The following is a 21,053-nucleotide window of genomic DNA, read 5'->3' on the forward strand; positions in this document are numbered from 1 at the left end:
TTCTGGGACATCTCTCCTCTGTCTACTGTGTCACCTTCGACCGCACCGGGCGACGCATTTTCACGGGCTCAGATGACTGCCTGGTGAAGATCTGGGGCACAGATGACAGGCGCCATGCTCTGTTGTCTGCTCCAGCACCAGCCATAGGGCCGCAGGAAACACCTGAAGGAGGTCCTCCCGCTGCTGACATGGAGGAGCCGGGGGCGCAGAGAACAGAGGAGTACGAAGGAGTGACGGAGCAGGAGGAGATCGATGAAGACCTTGATCTCCGGCTGGAGGACCTGTTCCACGCAAACGGCGATGGAGGACCCAGCACACCAGGCTCCCCGGCTCGGTTCCAGCCGCTCCAACACACTGCTGCCAGCTACTCTTCAGGCGAGTCGACAATCACCCAACGTCGTGGGACAGCAGCCTGTGCTCCGGGCGGGCAGTCCAACACCCCGGACCCAGAAGGAGACGAAGCCGACGCCGCTGAGTCCCATCTCCCGTACACCACCAGACGGGGCCGGCCAGTCCGGAGGCCCGCCTGGCTCCTAGACTAACTTTGACGGACGTGACTAGTTGACTTGGGGGTTACTAGGCTAGTCACAAGAGTCCAGTATGGATAGCGACCACCCACATTTGTTTGACGCCCTTTGTTCCGGGCTTAGTTCATTTCGCGGGTGTTCTGTCCCGTTTATCGTGTTAGATTAATCAGACTGATCTTTGTAGTCTGTTGTTCATTTATGTTGAAGGGACTCAACAGTGCTGGAGGGGGGCAGTGTAGTGGGAAATGCCTGGGGATGTACTTGGAATGTTGCACTGGGCTCGTGCAGCTAGAGGACCAATCACAGGTTAGCTTCGCTGTCACAGACGCAACTATATTAGACACCGCGGGAGAGACAAAGCCCCAGAACTGTTTAGTAACCATATCGTAGACTGTCACCTTAGCGTGGGATAGAGCAGGGAAACCTAGCGTATCCTGGGCTGGACAGTAGATACGGTGGCTAGCAGTGGTAGTGTTAGCAGCAGACTGCCTCGGTACCTGTAGCTAGCTGACTACCCCCGAGAGCTTCCCCAGAGAGACTGAGAGAGACATTCACCCGGTCACACCGGAGCCAGAGTACAGAGAGAGAGAGAGAGACACGCACCCCGGAGAGCAGCCATCCATCTCCCGCCCCGCCTAGAGCTCAGCCGCCCTGTTCCATCACCAACCCTGGTCCCAAGGTGAGCTTGCTAACCCATTAGCACACGGCTAACTAGCTAACTAGCAGGCTAGCCCTAGCATTGGCGCAGCTATCTAGCTAACGGTGGTGAAGCCCGGTTTGTCGCACCTAAAAGTCCCCGCCTCCATCCATAGTTATCCGGGCTATAGAAAAACCGCGACAGTATTTTTCTTGAAAATCTACCCTGGAGACAGAAAGACTCCCTTATTTATTATAATAAGTTAGTTAATTCCGTTCTTTTTATTTATTCATATATATATATAGAAATATATTGTAATGGTTGCGTCTTCTCCCGAATTCGCTACAATATAGTATATTACAAGTTTCGGCCCGCGGGCGCCGGTCACAAAAACGACGCATGCGCAGACGACTGCCAGCGTCTGACAGCAGTGACGTAAAGATGGCGTCGTCCGTCGCCCGTATCTCAGCACGTTGGATGCAAACAAGAGTCTGTTCTGGACACAACCGGAGTCGCGTCCCCTTAACCCGAGCGAGAAACAGGCGCGACGATGCGACGACAGCGCCGGGGAAGCAGCGGTCTTGCGTAGCGGGCAGCTGGAGCCTTTGGGGAGCCGGGGATTCCGTGACATTGAGAGGGCTCGCAGGTATGACGTAACTGAAGACCGGCTAGCGATAGCAAGCGCAAGTTAGGGGGTTTAGCTGCTGAGCTGCTCCTTTACTTTGCCCGTGTAAAAGCCCGGTTCTTAATCAAGCCGGCTGTGTGTAAACGCTGGTGTTCAGAACAGGCAGCTGATCCAGGTTCGGTAGGTGCTGTCTGCTGATGCAACTCTTCTGTATGAGTGTTCATAGCATCATTAGCCAGCTAAAGAGAATGCAGGACTTAACACAGTGCACAGCCGTGCCGTGTCGTTGTTAAGATGCTTAGTGGAGAGCTTTCTCCAGGGCTGGCACAGCGCTGAAACGAAGTGGGGAGATGCAGGGCTGCCTGTGAGAGACTAATGGACACAAAACATGCAACCACTTGAACCAAATGACATGCATGTTCCCCTTGTGCAGCGCTGATGGTTGCAGGGTTCTGATAATCTGTTGCACTCAAGTCCAGTGGTCATCCCCAACCCACCTCATACAGTCAGACATGGATTTGAAGCCTCCATTAAATAATATGCCTATATACACACACACACACATGCACCAATGCATACACATACCTATGTAGGTGTGTGTGTACTTATGCCTATACTTGTGAATGAATGTTTGTGTATATTTACTGTGTGTCTATGTATGTAGGCCTGTAATGCTGAATTTATTTCCGCGTCACTGTTTTATTTGAAGTGTTGTCGTTCCCTGTGTATGTGTTAGAGTGCCTAATATCCCTTCCACACATGAATTCCCTAATGCAGTGTTTCTCAACCCAGTCCTCAAGGAACCCCTATCCTGCGTATTTTCTTTGCAACCCTGAATAGGTACCTGTTTGTAGTTATTCAACCAATCAGCAATGAATTTTGTCAGATGTTGCACACCTTGCGTAATTAAGTGCTGCGAGATGATTGGTCGAGTAAGTACAAGCAGGGCTACCTATGCAGGGTTACAATGAAAATCTGCAGGATAGGGGGTTCCTTGAGGACTGGGTTGAGAAACACTGCCCTAATGGAAAAGTACAGGAGTTTGGACATATATCGCTGTGGCAGGTGGGTTGTGGTCGTACCTTTCTCGTCAGCCTGTTCAGCTCGAGACAGGTTAAAACACAACTGCACCCCCACGAAGATCACACCAGAGCCTGGGAGAGAGCTGAAGGCTGCAGGGACACAGACCCATATAGCTTTCTCTTCACCCAGAGTCTTTGTTTTTGTTGCTCTTTTTCCTCCTCTTTTTCTCCCCAATTGTACTTAGCCAATTACTCCATTCCTCCCGAGCCGTCCCGGTCGCTGCTCCGCCCCCTCTGCCAATCCGGGGAGGGCTGCAGACTACCACATGCCTCCTCCCATACATGTGGAGTCTCCAGCCGCTTCTTTTCACCTGACAGTGAGGAGTTTCGCCAGGGGGATGTAGCGCATGGGAGAATCACGCTATTCCCTCCCAGTCCCCCCCCCCCCCCCGAACAGGTGCCCCGACGGACCAGAGGAGGCGCTAGTGCAGCGACCAGGACACATAACCCACAGCCGGCTTCCCACCCGCAGACAGGGCCAATTGTGTCTGTAGGGACGCCCGACCAAGCTGGAGGTAACACGAGGATTCGAACCGGCAATCCCCGTGTTGGTAGGGAACGGAATAGACCACTACGCTACCCAGAGGCCATCAACAAGAGTCTTTTAATAGATATTTATTTTTAGTCTTTTAGTCTTTTAACTGGTGTTTTTAATGTCTTTGTTGTTTTGTTGCGCCCTCTTTCTCCATCTGTGTCAATTCCTCTGTAATGTAGAGCCCCGAACTGTGGTGCAGACTTGCCACAAACTCATTGTAGATTGTTCATTTTTGCATCCTTTTCTCCGCAGGATTGTCATGCCACCATGTCATCAGCTGCCAGTTCTTCCATACCAGCAGACTTTCAGCAAACAAGCAGGACTTTTACGATGTCTTGGGGGTCTCCCGTACCGCTTCACAGAAGGAAATCAAGAAAGCCTACTATCAGGTCAGAAGTTTTTTTTTTTTAGTATGAAAAGCGGTCCACCCACCTTACTTCCCTTTTAAATTCGTCATTAATAACAGTGAAGAGACACGGTAAGCATGCTAAGAAAGAACTGCCAGCATACTATCAGGAATCAGGAACATTTTATTTGTCATTTCACTTAATGCAATTGCGTATATGAATCGAAACGAAATGCCGTTTCCCCCAGCCCACAGCAGTACAACACAAAGACCAAAACACGTACGAAAACTGCAAGAACACGCGTATCCAAACTAACATGTATATCAAAACTAAACAAAAAATCACTGTCCAAGGGAACCAACTCCAGTCAGGATGAATGTCAGAACTGCTGGTCTGCATGGGTTAGCAGTTAGCTTAGCCTGCCCTCCTCGGGCACAGCTCCAGGAAGGGGCCGTGGTCCCCAGGCCCACCAGATGAAGCAGACCAAGCTCTCTCAGCCAGACACCCTCGACACACCTCCCCGCACTCCTCACAACGACATCAGAAACACCACCGTCAACACCAGGTGAGGTCATCGCTGGACCGCCCTCGGTGTTATCGGAACCGCCAGTCTACATGGGCTAACAGTTATCTTAGCTTGCCCCACTCTCCCAGCCGATCCAGCGCCAGCTCTCCCAGCCATCAAATGAAGACAAAACTTGGATGTGGACAAAGACACGGCATGGATGTTACTGGGTCAGGCCGCCGCAAATGCGAATTCACGCCGCCATCTTCCGACACTGGCACCGGGTGAGGCCGCTGCAAACGCAAATTCGCGCAGCCATCTTCCCACACCGGAAGCGGAACAAAAACTTAATCAAGAAATCCATGTGATTGTGGGCATCATGGTGTGTATGGTGTAACAACACCAAACTGCATCAGGAATTTGTCTGAAGGCCCTATGGAAAAGGATTGCTGGAACAGTGAGATTTTTTTTTTTTATGATGCTTCATCACACTGCACTAATATTTCCCCCCCAGCTTTTTAGTCTGAATGTCGTTTCACAGTCACAACGACTAGTATATTATAAGATAGGATCTTAATAAATCCACCTGTTGTCATTTTGGTTGTCTCTTTCCAGATGGCAAAGAAGTACCACCCTGACACTAACCCGGAAGACCCGGATGCCAGAGAGAAGTTCGCAAAGCTGGCTGAAGCCTATGAGGTACGAAACACTTGAAACATGGTGTGAAGAAAATCATTACCGCTTGTTTTAGGCAATGTAAAAGCCCTTTCCAGTGAAAACACAGTCTTCAGCTACTTGGGTGGTTTTGGGGTATGTATGTGTATATATATATATATATATATATATATATATATATACACACACAATATTAGTATAATAAAAAGTCAAGATTTGGGGTTTCAGATGTGTTTTCTGCTGCCAAGCAGCAGATCACTGTTGTCTTTAAAATGGGTGCTGGAGAAATAAAATGTTGTCCCACCTTCCATAGTTCCACCTACATTATTACCCCTAATTTTCCACTATGGTTAGCTACCAACAAGTTGTTTGCAATATTAAAGAATCCAAAACGATCTTGTCTGGTAAAAATGCAGCTAGCTCAGACATGGCTGTTACCCGTCATTGTGCAATACTTGGGTTTCAGCCTTCCTCAAAAGTAGCTGCCCATGATGTCTAATTTCACACCCAGTTGTGATGAGTTACAGATAATGGAGGTATTTGATATATTTATGTATGTAGATGGATTCAAATCGACCTGTTGCAAGAAGACCTGCACATGAATATATGATTGATATTGCTGATATTATCATCATTATTATTATTATTGGCGGCACGGTGGCACAGTGGTTAGTGTGGTCACCTCACAGCAAGAAGTCCTGGGTTCGAGCCCCGGGGTAGTCCAACCTTGGGGGTCGTCCCGGGTCGTCCTCTGTGTGGAGTTTGCATGTTCTCCCCATGTCTGCGTTGGTTTCCTCCGGGGGCTCCGGTTTCCTCCCACAGTCCAAAGACATGCAGGTCAGGTGAATTGGCAGTACTAAATTGTCCCCAGGTATGATTGTGTGTGGGTGTGTGTGTATGTCGGCCCTGTGTGATGGCCTGGTGACCTGTCCAGGGTGTCCCCCCGCCTGCTGCCCAGTGACTGCTGGGATAGGCTCAAGCATCCCCACGACCCTGAGAGCAGGATAAGCGGTTCGGATAATGGATAGATTATTATTATTACTATTATGGAACTTTGATGCTCTTACTCAGAAACACCTCATTACTATTGGTCACTGTCAGTCGTGAAACAACTTGAACTTCTACACAGCCTCGCTGGTCAAATTGCATCTGTAATGTCCGCTGTTTTAATTTTACCAAACTGGACCCAAAATGGAGCCTAATCCAAAGCTATAAGGATCATCACAGTTTTCCTGTTTTGCAACCAGGTTCTCAGCGACGAGGTGAAGAGAAAGCAGTACGACACATATGGGACGGCGGGCTTCGACCCCAGCCGTGGCGGAGGGCCAGGCCGGCAGCAATACTACAAGGCTGGGGGAGCGAACATAGACCCCGAGGAGCTCTTCAGAAAGATCTTTGGGGAGTTTACCGGCCAAGGGGGCTTCACAGATTTCAACAGCATGTTTGACCAGAGACCAGAGGTTAGGTCAGGCGTGCAAGCATACGGTCTGACAGAGACATACATTTACGGATGGACATGTGTAATGATGCCCTTTCACTGTGTCTTTCCTCAGTATGTGATGGAGTTGACGTTCACCCAGGCAGCGAAGGGCGTAAACAAAGAGATGATGGTGAACATCGAGGATAACTGTCCGCGATGCGATGGGAAGGGAAATGAACCAGGCACCAAAGTCTCACACTGTAATTACTGCAATGGCACAGGCATGGTGAGTAGACTGTGTTGTGACTACCTGACAGCTTTGATGTATGAACTCACAGGGACCTCTGTATGAAGATATAATGGAGTGTCATTCTGGTGTAGAGGCCTTAGACATTGGCTGGCATGGATTTGCTCAGGTTGTCCCCCGTTACTCCTGTTTTTTGGAAAGATCCACTTTTTCCTAATGCCCATGGCCCTTTAACTTAGTAACTTTCCTAAAAAGAGCAGGAACTCTGTTCTTATCACGCATAAGAAGTGCTGTCACAAGTGGGGGAAAAAAAAATCTGTGATTATGATTTACTGCCTGAAAACTTGTGCATTTTCTAAACATAGCCGGGCATGTGGAACAACTGTTTAGGGCAGCGAAGAGCTGAGATGATCATTACTGTTGCACGTAAAGTGGCAAGAAAAAGTAAGTGAACCCTTTGGAATTACCCGCATTTATGTATAAGTTTAACTTAAAATATGGTGTGATCGCCATCAAAGTTACAAAAATGAACAAACAACAACCTGTTTTAACTAAGAACACACAAATTATTGTGTTGTTGTCCATATTGAACACATCATTCAAACATTCACAGTGTAGGGTGGAAAAAATATGTGAGCCCCTCGGCTGATGACTTCAACAGAAGCTGATTGGAGTCAGGAGTTAGTAAGCCTGGAGTCCAATCAATGAAACTAGACTGGAGTTGTGAGTTAGCGCTACTTTGACTTAAAACACTATTCACGGGCGTACGGGTAGCGAAGCGGTCTATTCCGTTCCCTACCAACACGGGGCTCACCGGTTCGAATCCCCATGTTACCTGCGGCTTGGTCGGGCATCCCTACAGGCACAATCGGCTGTGTCTAAGGGTGGGAAGCCGGATGTGGGTATGTGTCCTGGTTGCTGCGCTAACACCTCCTCTGGTCGTTCGGGGGCATGGGGAACTGGGGGGAATAGCGTGATCCTCTCACACGCTACATTACCCTGGTGAAACTCCTCACTGTCAAGTGAAAAGAAGGGGCTGGCGACTCCACATGTATCGGAGGAGGCATGTGGTAGTCTGCAGCCTTCCCTGGAATGGCAGAGGGGGTGGAGCACTGGCGGGGTCGGCCCAGAAGAGTGGGATAATTGGCCGGATACATCTCTCATCTCATCTCATCCAATCATCAGCTGCTTCTCCGGGGTCGGGTCGCGGTGGCAGCAAGCTAAATAGGGCACTCCAGATGTCCCTCTCCCCAGCAATGCCCTCCAGCTCCTCCTGGGGGATCCCAAGGTGTTCCCAGGCCAGATTGGATATGTAGTACCTCCAGTGAGCTCAGGGTCCTCCCAGTTGGCCATGCCCAGAAAACCTCCAAAGGAAGGCGCCCAGGAGGCATCCTAATCAGATGCCAGAACCACCTCAGCTGGCTCCTTTCGACACGAAGGAGCAGCGGCTCTACTCCGGATGTCCGAGCTCCTCACCCTATCTCTAAGGCTGAGTCCAGACACCCTATGGAGGAAACTCATTTCAGTCACTTGTATTCGCGATCTCACCCTTTCGGTCACTACCCAAAGGGTTATAAAGTAATGTCAAAGATTGGTGCAGCAGTAATGAGGACGTTGTACCGGACCGTTGTGGTAAAGAGGGAGCTGAGCCGGAAGGCAAAGGTCTCAATTTACCAGTCAATCTTCATTCCAACCCTCACCTATGGTCATGAGCTTTGGGTAGTGACCGAAAGGGTGAGATCGTGGATAGAAGCAGCTAAAATGAGTTTCCTCTGTAGGATGGCTGGGCTCAGCCTTAGAGATAGGGTGATGAGCTCGGACAGCTGGAGGGAGCTCGGAGTAGAGCCACTGCTCCTTCACGTCAAAAGGAACGATTAGATGTGGTTCGGGCCTCTGATGCCTCCTGGGCGCCTTCCTTTTGAGGTTTTCTGGGCACGTCAACTGGGAGGAGACCCCGGGGTAGACCCAGAACTCACTGGAGGTACTACATGTTCAATCTGGCCTGGGAACACCTTGGGATCCCCCAGGAGGAGCTGGAGGGCATTGCTGGGTAGAGGGACATCTGGAGTGCCCTACTTAGCTTGCTGCCACCGAGACCCGACCCCGGAGAAGTGGCTGATTATGATGAATGAATGAATGAATGGTGCCTTTCTGTACATTAAAGCTCACCTTACATTAAAAGATGTAATAAAAAAGTGACAACACAAGAACATGAGCCAGAAATCAAAAGAATATCACAAAGAGGAGGATAATACGGTACAGTCAGAATGTAAATTGTGGTCAATCTTAACGTTGCTCCTAAAGTTAACACAAATAAGTGTCAGAATAACTGATAGATTACTCGACTGCCAAAATATTCGTCAGCGACAGCCCTACACGTAACACAACACTGCAAAAAGAAGCATAATTATGTTAATAGACGGTGATTCCTTTTTACTTTTTTTTAATCTCGCCCCTGCAGGAGATGATCAACACGGGTCCTTTTAGGATGCGCTCCACCTGTCGGCGCTGCGGTGGGAGGGGCTACATCATGACCACGCCATGCGTGCTCTGCCGCGGTTCGGGCCAGACCATACAGAAACAGACCGTCACAGTGCCCGTACCTGCAGGTAGTTCTTCTCCCAGACACCTCTGATTGACGGGTCTGTTGTAGTGTTTCTTTGAGTGTACACCAACCATGCAGGTCTCTCAGATCCTGACTCTTCTCGAGACTACTGCCAGCAACCCTGGCCAAAGACTCCCTAAAGGATATTTTCCTACAGAATGTGTATTACATTTACAACATGTTATAGTGATTAGGGCAGCACGGTGGCGCAGTGGTTAGCACGGTCGCCTCACAGCAAGAAGGTCCTGGGTTCGAGTCCCGGGGTTGTCCCACCTTGGGGGTCGTCCCGGGTCGTCCTCAGTGTGGAGTTTGTTCTCCCCGTATCTGTGTGGGTTTCCTCCAGGTGCTCCGGTTTCCTCCCACAGTCCAAAGACATGTAGGTCAGGTGAATCGGCCGTACTAAATTGTCCCTAGGTGTGAATGTGTGTGTCGGCCCTGTGCTGGACTGGCGGCCTGTCCAGGGTGTCTCCCCGCCTGCCGCCCAATGACTGCTGAGATGGGCTCCAGTGGCCCCGCGCCCCTGAGAGCAGGGTAAGCGGTTTGGATAATGGATGGATACTGGTTATTAAAACGGAGATGGGTTTGGATGTTGGCAAGTCAGTTTACCGTGTAGATGGATGCCCGGCTGTCTGGGTGGATTTATTGGTGAGTGTGTGTGTGTGTTTGTTTGTGTTTATGTGTTTATGTGTGGTGTGTGATTCTGCTCTTGTGTGTGTTTGAGTATACTGGGAATTTTAAAAAACGGGGGGGAAAATGTTGAATGTAAGAGTGAAATACCAAAAACGTTATCATTATATTTTAAAAGATATATACTTCACTCAACCAATATTTTTGGTGATTGTGGTGGTTTCAGGAGTGGAAGACGGCCAGACAGTATGTATGCCTGTAGGGAAGAAAGAAATCCTCATCACATTCAGGGTGAGTCATTTACTGGGTTAACAAACACCCCAAATTTTACCAAAAGTACTCCTCTAATAGAAATAAATTAACATAAGGGTAAAAATAGGTAATTTAATATATTTTCATCTCCTGCAGGTCCAGAGGAGCCCGGTTTTCCGGAGGAATGGGGCGGACATCCACTCCGATGTACTGATCTCTGTGGCCCAGGCCATCCTGGGTGGTGTAGCCAGGGCACAGGGCCTGCATGAAACAATCAATATAGCGGTGAGTGATTTTAAACATTTTCAGTTATCTGCCACAGTTGTGTATTTTGGGAATATATTTCCTTGCTGTGCATTTGCCTTCCTCACAACCGGGTCTCCTCACATGAAATACTGTTAGTGGCTGTGAGAGGCTCTGCCAGACATATTCCACTCAGGCTTTCTACTTTATGTCTGGTTGTATGTCAGTCACATAGAAAATTAAAAGTGTATTCATGACAGTTGCATCCTCTGTAATGTAGATTTCCATCTTTCATGTTGCAACATGTGAAATCAGTGTGTTGCAACAGAATAATTAGAGAGCTCACAGGCAATGATTGTAGGATCAATGTGAAATTTAAGTGGCTTTAACACTTATATCGTTTGGTCCTGACTTTATTAAAACTTAAACAGTGTGCCATCGAGATGCGGGTGTAGCATTGCTGGCAATTTATAGCCACTTTGCCCGTTTGTACTCACGACAACTGACAAAATCAAATCTTACACTCTGTCAGGTGCGCTTGTGATGTCTAGGTCTGTGAACTAATTCTTGTTTTTAATGCACTTATTGTTTTTACTATTTATTGAGTGTTATTTGTTTTTGTGTGGCACTGAGGTCTTTGTGAAATGTAATTTCGTTCCCTTGTGTGTATGAGACATGCATATAAGGCAACGACAAATAAAAGCAGTCCAAGTCTGCCTAAGTTATTGTCTTCTGTTGCTAGTCAAGCAACGGAAAAGCAGCCAAAACCTCTGTCAGCCCACAGTGTACCATCTAGCCACCCATGTTATTTAGTTATTTGTTTGTTTGTTTTCTTTTTCTCCCCAATTGTCAATTGTACCCGTCCAATTACCCGACTCTTCCGAGCCGTCCCGGTTGCTGTTCCACCCCCTCTGCCGATCCGGGGAGGGCTGCAGACTACCACATGTCTCCTCTGATACATGTGGAGTCACCAGCCGCTTCTTTTCACCTGACAGTGAGGAGTTTCACCAGGGGGACGTAGCGCATGGGAGGATCACGCTATTCCCCCGAGTTCCCCCCCCCCCCCCGAACAGGCGCCCCGACCAACCAGAGGAGGTGCTAGTGCAGCGAGCAGGACGCATACCCATATCCGGAGTCCCACCTGCAGACATGGCCAATTGTGTCTGTAGGGACGCCCGACCAAGCCGGATGTAACATGGGGATTTCGAACTGGCGATCCCCGTGTTGGTAGGCAACGGAATAGACCGCTATGCTACCCGGACGCCCTGGTCACATTTTAACCCAAAGGTGCAATTGTTATTCACCTGTGAGAAACAAAGCAGGCCAGTACAATGTAACATGGGCAGCTTCAGGTTCACTCTTCACCCATTCAGACATTCATGACAGAGTGATTACACGTGGAAATGACCCGAGAGACGAATAGATGGAAAGGGAGAATTGCCTTGAACCATAGAGGTGTCGATCGGATGGTCTCGAGAAGATAGCATGGCGAAACTTTGTCGCGTGATTTCAATTCAACCCACTCTGTGTGTTTGTTGTCGATGTTTTCAGATCCCTGCCGGTTGTCAGGCTGACCAGGTCATCAGGCTGCAGGGGAAAGGCATTCGGATAATGAACAGCTACAGCTACGGAGACCACTATGTCCACATTAAGATCAGAGTGCCAAAGTAAGACATGCACACAAATTTACACGCACACACTCACACGCCGATTTCATATTACAGATGTTTTTTTGAAGTACATTCGGTTTTATCAGTAATGTTGTATATGTTATGGCCCTATCTGTTGTTAACTTCAAGTGAACAATGACGTCACTTTCATGTCCTCACTAAACCATGTACAGCTGCTCAGCAGTAATGCTATTAATTTATCTTTGATGCTAATATTGTTCAAGTCTGCATCGTTGTACTGTTGCCGTTTACCTGCATCGATTAATAACATTTATTTTATTCATTAGATTTATGTCTTAATTAGTAAATTATAATTTATCTCTTATTTAATTAACTTCCCCCTAGATTGTACAAACCCTGACATATCTTTTCAAAAACCCTTGCTCTCCGCCTCTGCAGGAAGTTGAGCCACAAACAGCGCTCTCTGATGCTGCGTTATGCTGAGGAGGAGACAGACGTGCAGGGAACTGTCAATGAAGTCAATGTTTCTTCAGGTCAGACTGATAGACTTTCTGCTATCTTTCATTCATACACAGCCTTACCTATACCTTTTATTCAGAGTCCTCTGGCTTTGAGTAAAATGTCATTTAAAAAAAAAACTGAACGAGTGGTGATTCCTGAATAGTCCGGGGGTGCCGAAAAGAGTACATGTTACAACATTACAATTTCATTTAGCAGATGCTTTTGTACAAAGTAACGTACATCTGAGAGTTAATACAACACAAGTAAGGATCTAGTCAGGAGACAACAACGCAAGTAAGTGCCACAAAACTAGGTTCAAGTCCCATAGGACATAGGTATCAACAGGCAGTGCACAAAGGCATAGGGTGCATAGAAGCTTTTTTTAATTTATATTTTATTAATACCATCAGGTGTGGAGGTGTTTGTGAAAGAGCTGGGTCTTAAGCTTCTTCTTAAAGATGGAGAGGGACTCAGCAGATCGAATGGAGTTTGGTAATTCGTTCCACCACCGGGGAACTACAGAAGAGGAGAGTCTGGCTATTGACTTGGGGCCTTGTTGTGGCGGAAGTGCCAGGCACCTTTCATTGGCAGAGCGTAGTGAGCGGGACTGAGTGTAGGCCTTAATGAGGGATTTCAGGTAGGCGGGAGCCATTTTAGTTGCTGTTCTGTAAGCGAGCATCAAGGTTTTGAATTTGATGCGAGCGGCTATTAGGAGCCAGTGGAGGGATATGAACAGCGGAGTGACATGTGATGTTTTGGGTTGGTTGAAGACCGGATGTGCTGCTGTGTTCTGGATCGTTTGTAGAGGTTTGAAAGTGCATGCAGGGAGACCTTCCAGTAAGGAGTTTCAGTAGTCAATGCATGGTATTACAAGAGCCTGTACCAGGAGTTGTGCTGCAGGTCTAATTTTCCTGGTGTTGTACAGGGCAAATCGGCACAACCGCACAATCAAGGTCACATGAACCTTAAAGGTTAGTTGGTCATCAATCATGACACCCAGGTTTCAGGCAAGCTGGATATTGATCTGTTGTTGCAAGGATGGACTGGCTGGGATGACAAGGAGCTCAGTCTTAGATAGGTTAAGTTGAAGGTGGCCTTTTTTCATCCATGCAGAGATGCAAGCCATGACAATATCCATGCTGAGACTGTGAGGTCATCTGGCGTGAATGATAGGAAGAGATGGGTATTGTCAGCATAGCAATGGTATGAAAAACCATGGGAGCGGATGATTGCACCAAGTGAGATGGTGTATATTGAGAAGAGAAGGGGACCAAGCACTGACCCTTGAGGCACCCCTGTGGATAAGCCATGCGGTTTGGACACTTCTCCCCTCCAAGATACTCTTAAAAGATCTCCCTGAGAGGTAGGACATGAACCAGCGGTGGGCAGATCCTGAGATACCAAGCTCAGTGAGTGTGGAGAGAAGGATTTGGTGGTTAACCATGTCAAAGGCAGCTGACAGATCTAGCAACAATAAAGCTGAGTACTGACCAGCAGCTTTAGCCAAAGGCAGTGATTCCATTACCGACAGGAGTGCAGTCTCGGTAGAGTGACCCTGCTTAAAGCCAAACTGATTTGGATCGTACAGATTGATCTCAGAAAAGAATTCAGAGACTTGGTTAAAGACCATGCGCTCAAGTATTTTTGATAGAAAGGGTAGGAGTGAAACTGGTCTTTAGTTTTCAACATGGGCTGGGTTGAGTGTAGGTTTTTTGAGCAGTTGGGTGACCCGAGCTTGCTTAAATGCAGTGGGGAACACACCCATTGTAAGCGAGAAGTTGATGATGTGTGTGACTGCGGGGTTAAGTGCAGGGGAAATGGTCTGTAGGAAGTTGGATGGTATCGGGTCCAGTGGACAGGTAGTGGGACGAGAGTCAAGTCAAGTCAATTTTATTTGTATAGCCCAATATCACAAATAACAAATTTGCTCAAGTCCAGCAGAAGCTTGGAGACTTCCTCCTCGGTCAAGGGAGAAAATGAGGTGAGTGAGGCACTGTTAGCTGGCAGTGGCAGACAGAGTGCATCAGGCTCAGAGAACTGTTACTGATGGCAGAAACCTTATCAGAAAAGTATGAGGCGAACATGTCTGGAGTGAACAGAATGGAGGTCGGAGGAGAAGGCGAACTGAGTAGTGAGTTAAAAGCAAAAAACATTTTTTGAGCATCAGTGGCACCACAGATCTTGTTCTGATAGTAAGTGGTCTTAGCTGTTTATAAGCTGGAGGAGAATGATGCTAGGAGACACTGATCGTCGCTGAGGTCAGTGGACTTTGGTTTTACACCATTTTCTCTCTGCCCTTTGCTCTCTGGTGATCTCAGTGAGCCATGGACTGGGGGTGGGGGGGGCATTATGAGCAGGTTTGGGCAGAGATTGTTAAGAGAGGATGCTAGTGAGGAACAGTGTCTGTAGCCTCATTGACAGGGAGTGAAGAGAATTCATTATGAGGAGACATGGAAGCCAAAACCTCATTGGAGAGCTGGGTCAGTGTCAGGAACCGGAAGTTTCGGTGGAAGGAGACCATTTGCGGAGGAACATGAGGATGTTCCAGTAAGGAGGGCGTTGAATAAAGAAGTGGTCTGACAGATGTGGGGTTGACAGTCAGATTTGTTGTGGAGCAGTTCCAAGTCAAAATCAGATCCAGAGTATTGCCCGCTTTGTGTGTGGGAGGGGTGGGGACCTGTCTGAGGTCAAAGGAGGACAGAAGAGACAGGAAGTCAGTTGCTTGGGTTTTGTCAGTATGATATTCATGTCTCCCATGACAATCAGTGGTGTGTTATCATCAGGAATGGCTGAGAGTAACATGTCTAGTTCGACTGCAAAGTTCCCCAGTTGACATCCTGGTGGGTGGTATATGACAACCACAAATACACAAATAGCTTAATAGAAGCAGTAAACATGATTGCGTGGTATTCAAAGGAGGAGTTGTTGCTTAGCGGAGAAAGCTTAGTGAATTTCCAGTCTTTGGAAATGAGGACACCCGTACCGCCCCCACGCCCAACAGAACGGGGTGTGTATGAGAAAGCAGAGTCGACAGAGAAGTGCGGCCGGTGCGGCAGTGTTTTCTGGATGTATGTGCCTTTGAGGCTGCCACCCTGCTTAAGGGAGTTCTGTTCCTTTTCTGCTGGGCGGAGGATTTTAATTATATATGACCAAAATGTATTAAATCACCAATTTTCAACCTTATTTTAAAGTATTAATCATAGCAGTGGCATCTCTATAGCGAACAATACTTGCTGATGTTGTGTGTATTGCCATAGCCCACTTTTGCAGACTGGCTCACGTCTCCCATCCGCTGACAGCAGTGGATGGAGGAAGAGCTACATGGCACATTGGCTGACATGTTCGTTTTCCAATCTCCACCATCGAGAAACTCTTGTACAGTGCGTACTGGTACGTGTCGGTAATGTGAAACAGCTGTCCTGTTAGGAGAACATCGATTTCTCTGTCAAAACGAATCACACCAAAGCTGTGGTTTAAAAAGACGAGCTAGGCCACTGCCAGGACTTACTGGACATGCAGATTATGAGCGGCAGAATTTCCCTTCAAGGTAGTGCTTTGCGATTAGTGATTTTTTTTTTGAGTTCTGTTTAGATTTTCTTTTTTGGGGGGGGGGTTACCCCCCCTTTTCTCCCCAGTTGTACCTGGCCAATCGCCCTGCTCTCTGAGTCATCCCGGTCACTGCTCCACCCCCCCTCTGCTGATCCAGGGAGGGCTGCAGACTACCACATGCCTCCTCCGGTACATGTGGAGTCGCCAGCCGCTTCTTTTCACCTGACAGTGAGGAGTTTCACCAGGGGAACGTAGCATGTGGAAGGATCACGCTATTCCCCCCCAGTTCACCCAAACAGGTGCCCCAACCGGCCAGAGAAGGGGAAGGTGCAGCGACCAGGATTCATACCCTATCCGGCTTCCCACCTGCAGACACGGCCAATTGTGTCTGTAGGGACGCCCGACCAAGCCGGAGGTAACACGGGGATTCGAACTGGCGATCCCTGTGTTGGTAGGCAACGGAATAGACCGCTACGCCACCCAGACGCCCCTAGTTCAGTTTTTGTAAATAGATATTAATTATGTGGGTGGCACGGTGGCGCAGTGGTTAGCGCAGTCGCCTCACAGCAAGAAGGTCCTGGGTTAGAACCCCGGGGTAGTCCAACCTTGGGGGTCGTCCCGGGTCGTCCTCTGTGTGGAGTTTGCATGTTCTCCCCATGTCTGCATGGGTTTCCTCCGGGGGCTCCGGTTTCCTCCCACAGTCCAAAGACATGTAGGTCAGGTGAATCGGCCGTACTACATTGTCCCTAGGTGTGTGTGTGTGTTGTGTGTGTGTGTGTGTGTGGGCCCTGTGATGGTCTGGCAGCCTGTCCAGGGTGTCCCCCCGCCTGCCGCCCAGTGACTGCTGGGATAGGCTCCAGCATCCCCGTGACCCTGAGAGCAGGATAGGCAGTTCGGATAATGGATGGATGGAGGGTGGGGATACCTGCAGTCAGTTGAGACCGAAGAGGTCACGTTTCTCTCTCCATTAACGTTGTGATCAGATGACCTCATTCAACGTTCTGTTACTCCAATCCCCACGTTTGGCTTCCAGTGCTGAGGGTCACTGATTTGCTTTCATTCGGATTACATACTGACCCTTTATCAATAATACTGACGCCGTCCTTGCTCTTCCTCTCCGCCTCTGCTCCTCCTGTCCTCACTGACGATCACCGCCAGCCTCCTCTTGCAGCCACGTCCGTCAGCCATCACGAAAACCTGAAGGTGTCGGTGCGGGTTGTGGTTGGTGTCTGTCGCGGCGCTGAACTGTGTTGAATGCCAAGAGGCAGGACGCCGCGAGGCTTGTTGCCGCGCTCCGCAGGCACTTCCTGCCGAGCACCGAGCTTAGAGGAAAAACCAAACCGATGTTTTCAGTGTCAATATTTCTAATAACTTAACCGATCCCGATCAGCTCATTTTGTTAAGTACCAAAATTCCGGCACACACACACACACACACACACACACACACACACACACACACACACACACACACACACACACACACACACACACAGATCTAAAGGTGGATATTGGCTGCACACTAAAGCCCCATCTTCAGCAGTGGTGCTGATGCAGTATGTGTTTGTGTCCAGGTGGGGGCAGCAGCACCGCAGACTCCAGTGCGGGGCAGACCAAAGAAGAGGAGAGACGGGACACACAGCAGAAAGAGGAGGAGGAGGGAGGCTTCTTCTCCAAACTGAAGAAAATGTTTAGCTGACACCAGCAGGTGGGATTGCCTACTGTACAAAAAGCCCCGTCCCGTTCTCAAAACCTGCACACGGGACACGAGGTGCACCTTCAGATCATGTCAGGGGGACCGTTTGTCACTAGTCAGTGTTCAGATTATCAGCTTATCAGCGCCGTGTGTGTGTGTGTGTGTGTGTGTGCATGTGTGTATGTAATTTGCTTGCAAAAATTAATTTGTGAAAGAGTCCGCGGTGGTGTAGCGGTCTAAGCATCGGCTTTGTGTCGATGTAGTTGCCCACTGGGGACCGGGGGTTCGCGCCCCGGTCTCGTCAGATCCGACTATGGCCGGACTCGATGAAGCAGCAATCATTGGCAACGCTGTCTTCGGGAGGGGGGCGGAGTCGGCTTGTGTTCGTCACGTGAATGCGTCTCTGTGTGTGTCGGAAAAAGCAGCGGTTCGGCCTGGATTCGCCTTGTCACGAAAGTGGGGAGGCGACTCCTTCGAGACTGCCGGCCGGGGAGATGCAGTTGGCGAACGCATGCAGCACGAGGGTGGGTGTTTGAATTAAAATAGGGAGCGATCGGCCACTAAATTGGGAGAAAAAGGGGAAAAATCAGAAATACATTTATAAAAGTTAATTTGTGAGTATGGGATAGAAGAACAGGGTGAGATAGGAGACAAAGGTGCATTCAGCAAACATGGATTGATTCCTTTTCATCGTCTCCTTTTAATATTAAGACCTTCTCCCACATTCTAGTTATATAAACTTAGCACAAACAGTAAGGAAATGGCATGGCGGTCTATTCCGTTGTCTGCCAACACGGGGCTCGCCGGTTCGAGTCCCCGTGTTGCCTCCGGCTCGGTCGGGCGTCCCTACAGACACAATTGGTCGTGTCTGCGCGGGTGGGAAGCCGGATTGTGGGTACGTGTCCCGGTCGCTGCGCTAGCGCCTCCTCTGGTCGGCCGGGGCACCTGTTCGGGGGGAGGACTAGGGGGGAATAGCGTGATCCTCCCACGCGCCAGGTCCCCCCGGTGAAACGCCTCACTGACGGGTGAAAAGAAGCGGCCGGCGATTCCACATGTGTCGGAGGAGGCATGTGGTAGTCTGCAGCCCTCCCCGGATTTGCAGAGGGGTTGGAGCAGCGACTGGGGCGGCTTGGAAGAGTGGGGTGATTGGCTGGATACAACTGGGGAGGGGAAAAAAAGGGGGGGGGCGGGGGGCTTGCCTTAACATGAGCACTTTTTCAGTGCATTTACTAATGCAAACTGTTTCCCTTTTCCACAGTACCACGTACCTACAGATGAATCTTCTGGTTTTGAGTCTGTAGGTCACTACACAGCTGTAACAGTCCATTTAAGAAGATGTAAAATAAAACAACAGAAGAAGACGGAAGATGCAATAGGCCACCATGCTTTCCCCTCCTGCTTCATGGGTAGACTAGCGAAGAGAGCGGTCCGGAGACGGAGAGGGTTTCCACGCGGTGGCGAATCTAAAGTTTCAGTTGCTGTCAATAAACGGGACACCGATGGCGTCCGCCACGAGTCAGAGGCGGCCGTCGGGCTGAGATGTCGGAACTCGAATTGCCTGGAAGAAGAGCAAAGTGGCCACGATGCCCCGGGACAGACACGAAGAGAGGACTATGGACTATAAGTTAAGAAACGCCGTTTTGCTTCCCTGTGGGAAAACTGCACCACTGACTGATGACATGTGTTGGAATAAAGAGCGTGTTGCAGATTTCAGAACGGCCACACGGGGTCGTAAGACTCCAGTACCGTCTTGAAGGAAGAATTATTGTGAAAAATATTTGAGAGAACAAAACGGGCAGATGTAATGTGAACTGAATGGGTCTAAACAGGTTTAAGGAACTCTGTCAAGAGTGCTGTACTGAAAGTCACCAGTAGGTGGTATTATTTAACTGTGCAATGATGTTTCCTTTGCTCAAAATCCCAGACTCCCAATTCTATAACACACACACGCACGCACACACACACACACACACACACACACACACCCTAACCTTGTGAACCACAGATGTGTTCAGCCCTCCCTACTCAGTTATGTATCCCGGTTTCGGGGGCAGGACGGGGGGGGGTATTTTTTTCCTAGGATGAATCCGGAAAGTTCCCGCCCTCAGGTGCAAGGATTGGCCAGATCTGCCTGTCAATCAACTTTCCGGATTTATCCTAGGAAAAAACTATTCGCTAACCGTACACACACTGTTAAGTTGGCACAGTTAGCTTGGTTGCAGACGTGGCTAATGGCTAACAGTTAGCTAGCAAACGTGGCTAGGGTTAGGGTTGTTGCGCGTTCTCATCGGCCTTGACTGACAGGCAGATCTGGCCAATCCTAGCGCCTGAGGGCAGGAACTTTCCGGATTCATCCTAGGAAAAAAATATTTGCCGGGAGGGGGGGGGGAGATAAAGTATTTATGAGAGTATATAAAGAAGATTAATGCCAGAAAGGGTCTTCCTGCTTAAGAAAACAGGAAGACCCTTTCTGGCTTTAGCAGTTTATGGGCTTCAGACCCTAGTCCTCACAAGAACATAGTGTCTACAGTGAGTCATAAATTGACTCCGTGTAGACACTATTCCAGATATTGTGAATGGAGAGTGGACAGTTAAAGTGGTTATTGTCCTTGACGTCTTCAGTTCTAGTGAATTTGACATCTGCTGGTCACAACAGTTCACAGCGAGTCCCAGAGTTTCACTCGAAACAAACGGGATCCTGAATGTGGAGAACTCGCTCACGCGTTCGTCACAAGTTTTGGTGGTCGGGCATTTCGGTGCGACGGCGGCAAGATGATGCGGTGGCAGTGCAGGAGCAAGAAAACTGACGCACAACGACGTCCGACACGTTAATATCGAGCAACATATCGCGTCGAAGGAGGTGGTGATAAAACACCACCCAGAAGGCAAGAAGCAAGTTGAGGAATGCATGACAAAATAGGGCACGGTGGCGCAGTGCAGTGGTTAGCGCGGTCGCCTCGCAGCGAGAAGGTCCTGGGTTCGAGCCCCGGGGTTGTCCAACCTTGGGGGGGGGGGGGTCATCCTCTGTGTGGAGTTTGTATGTTCTCCCCGTGTCTGCGTGGGTTTCCTCCTACAGTCCAAAAGACATGTAGGTCAGGTGAATCAGCTGTGCTGAATTGTCCCTAGGGGGGAATTTGTGTGGTTGTGTCGGCCCTGTGACGGCCTGGCGGCCTGTCCAGAGTGTCTCTGCCTGCCGCCCAATGACTGCTGGGATAGGCTCCAGCATCCCCGCGACCCCGGTTGGGATAAGCGGCTTGGATAATGGATGGATGGATGATTTTGATATCCACTAATGAGCCCCGTAGTGTGAATTTAACCCATCCTAGCTGTGTAGCTAGGAGCAGTGGGCA

General features: G+C 49.1%; 1 protein-coding gene across 1 annotated transcript; it reads left to right on the top strand.

Moving 5' to 3' along the window:
• Positions 1 to 1,616: 1,616 nt before the first annotated feature.
• On the top strand, positions 1,617 to 19,556 carry dnaja3b (DnaJ heat shock protein family (Hsp40) member A3b). Its single transcript, XM_056280660.1, has 12 exons — positions 1,617 to 1,810; positions 3,659 to 3,795; positions 4,874 to 4,957; positions 6,181 to 6,393; positions 6,487 to 6,639; positions 9,062 to 9,209; positions 10,059 to 10,123; positions 10,241 to 10,369; positions 11,879 to 11,994; positions 12,397 to 12,491; positions 17,582 to 17,715; positions 18,962 to 19,556. The coding sequence occupies exons 1-11, from the start codon at positions 1,642 to 1,644 to the stop codon at positions 17,704 to 17,706; spliced, it is 1,434 nt and encodes a 477-aa protein (XP_056136635.1). The 5' UTR covers positions 1,617 to 1,641; the 3' UTR covers positions 17,707 to 17,715; positions 18,962 to 19,556.
• Positions 19,557 to 21,053: the final 1,497 nt, after the last annotated feature.

This window comes from Lampris incognitus, chromosome 5 (genome assembly GCF_029633865.1).
Source record: "Lampris incognitus isolate fLamInc1 chromosome 5, fLamInc1.hap2, whole genome shotgun sequence".
NCBI lineage: Eukaryota > Metazoa > Chordata > Actinopteri > Lampriformes > Lampridae > Lampris > Lampris incognitus.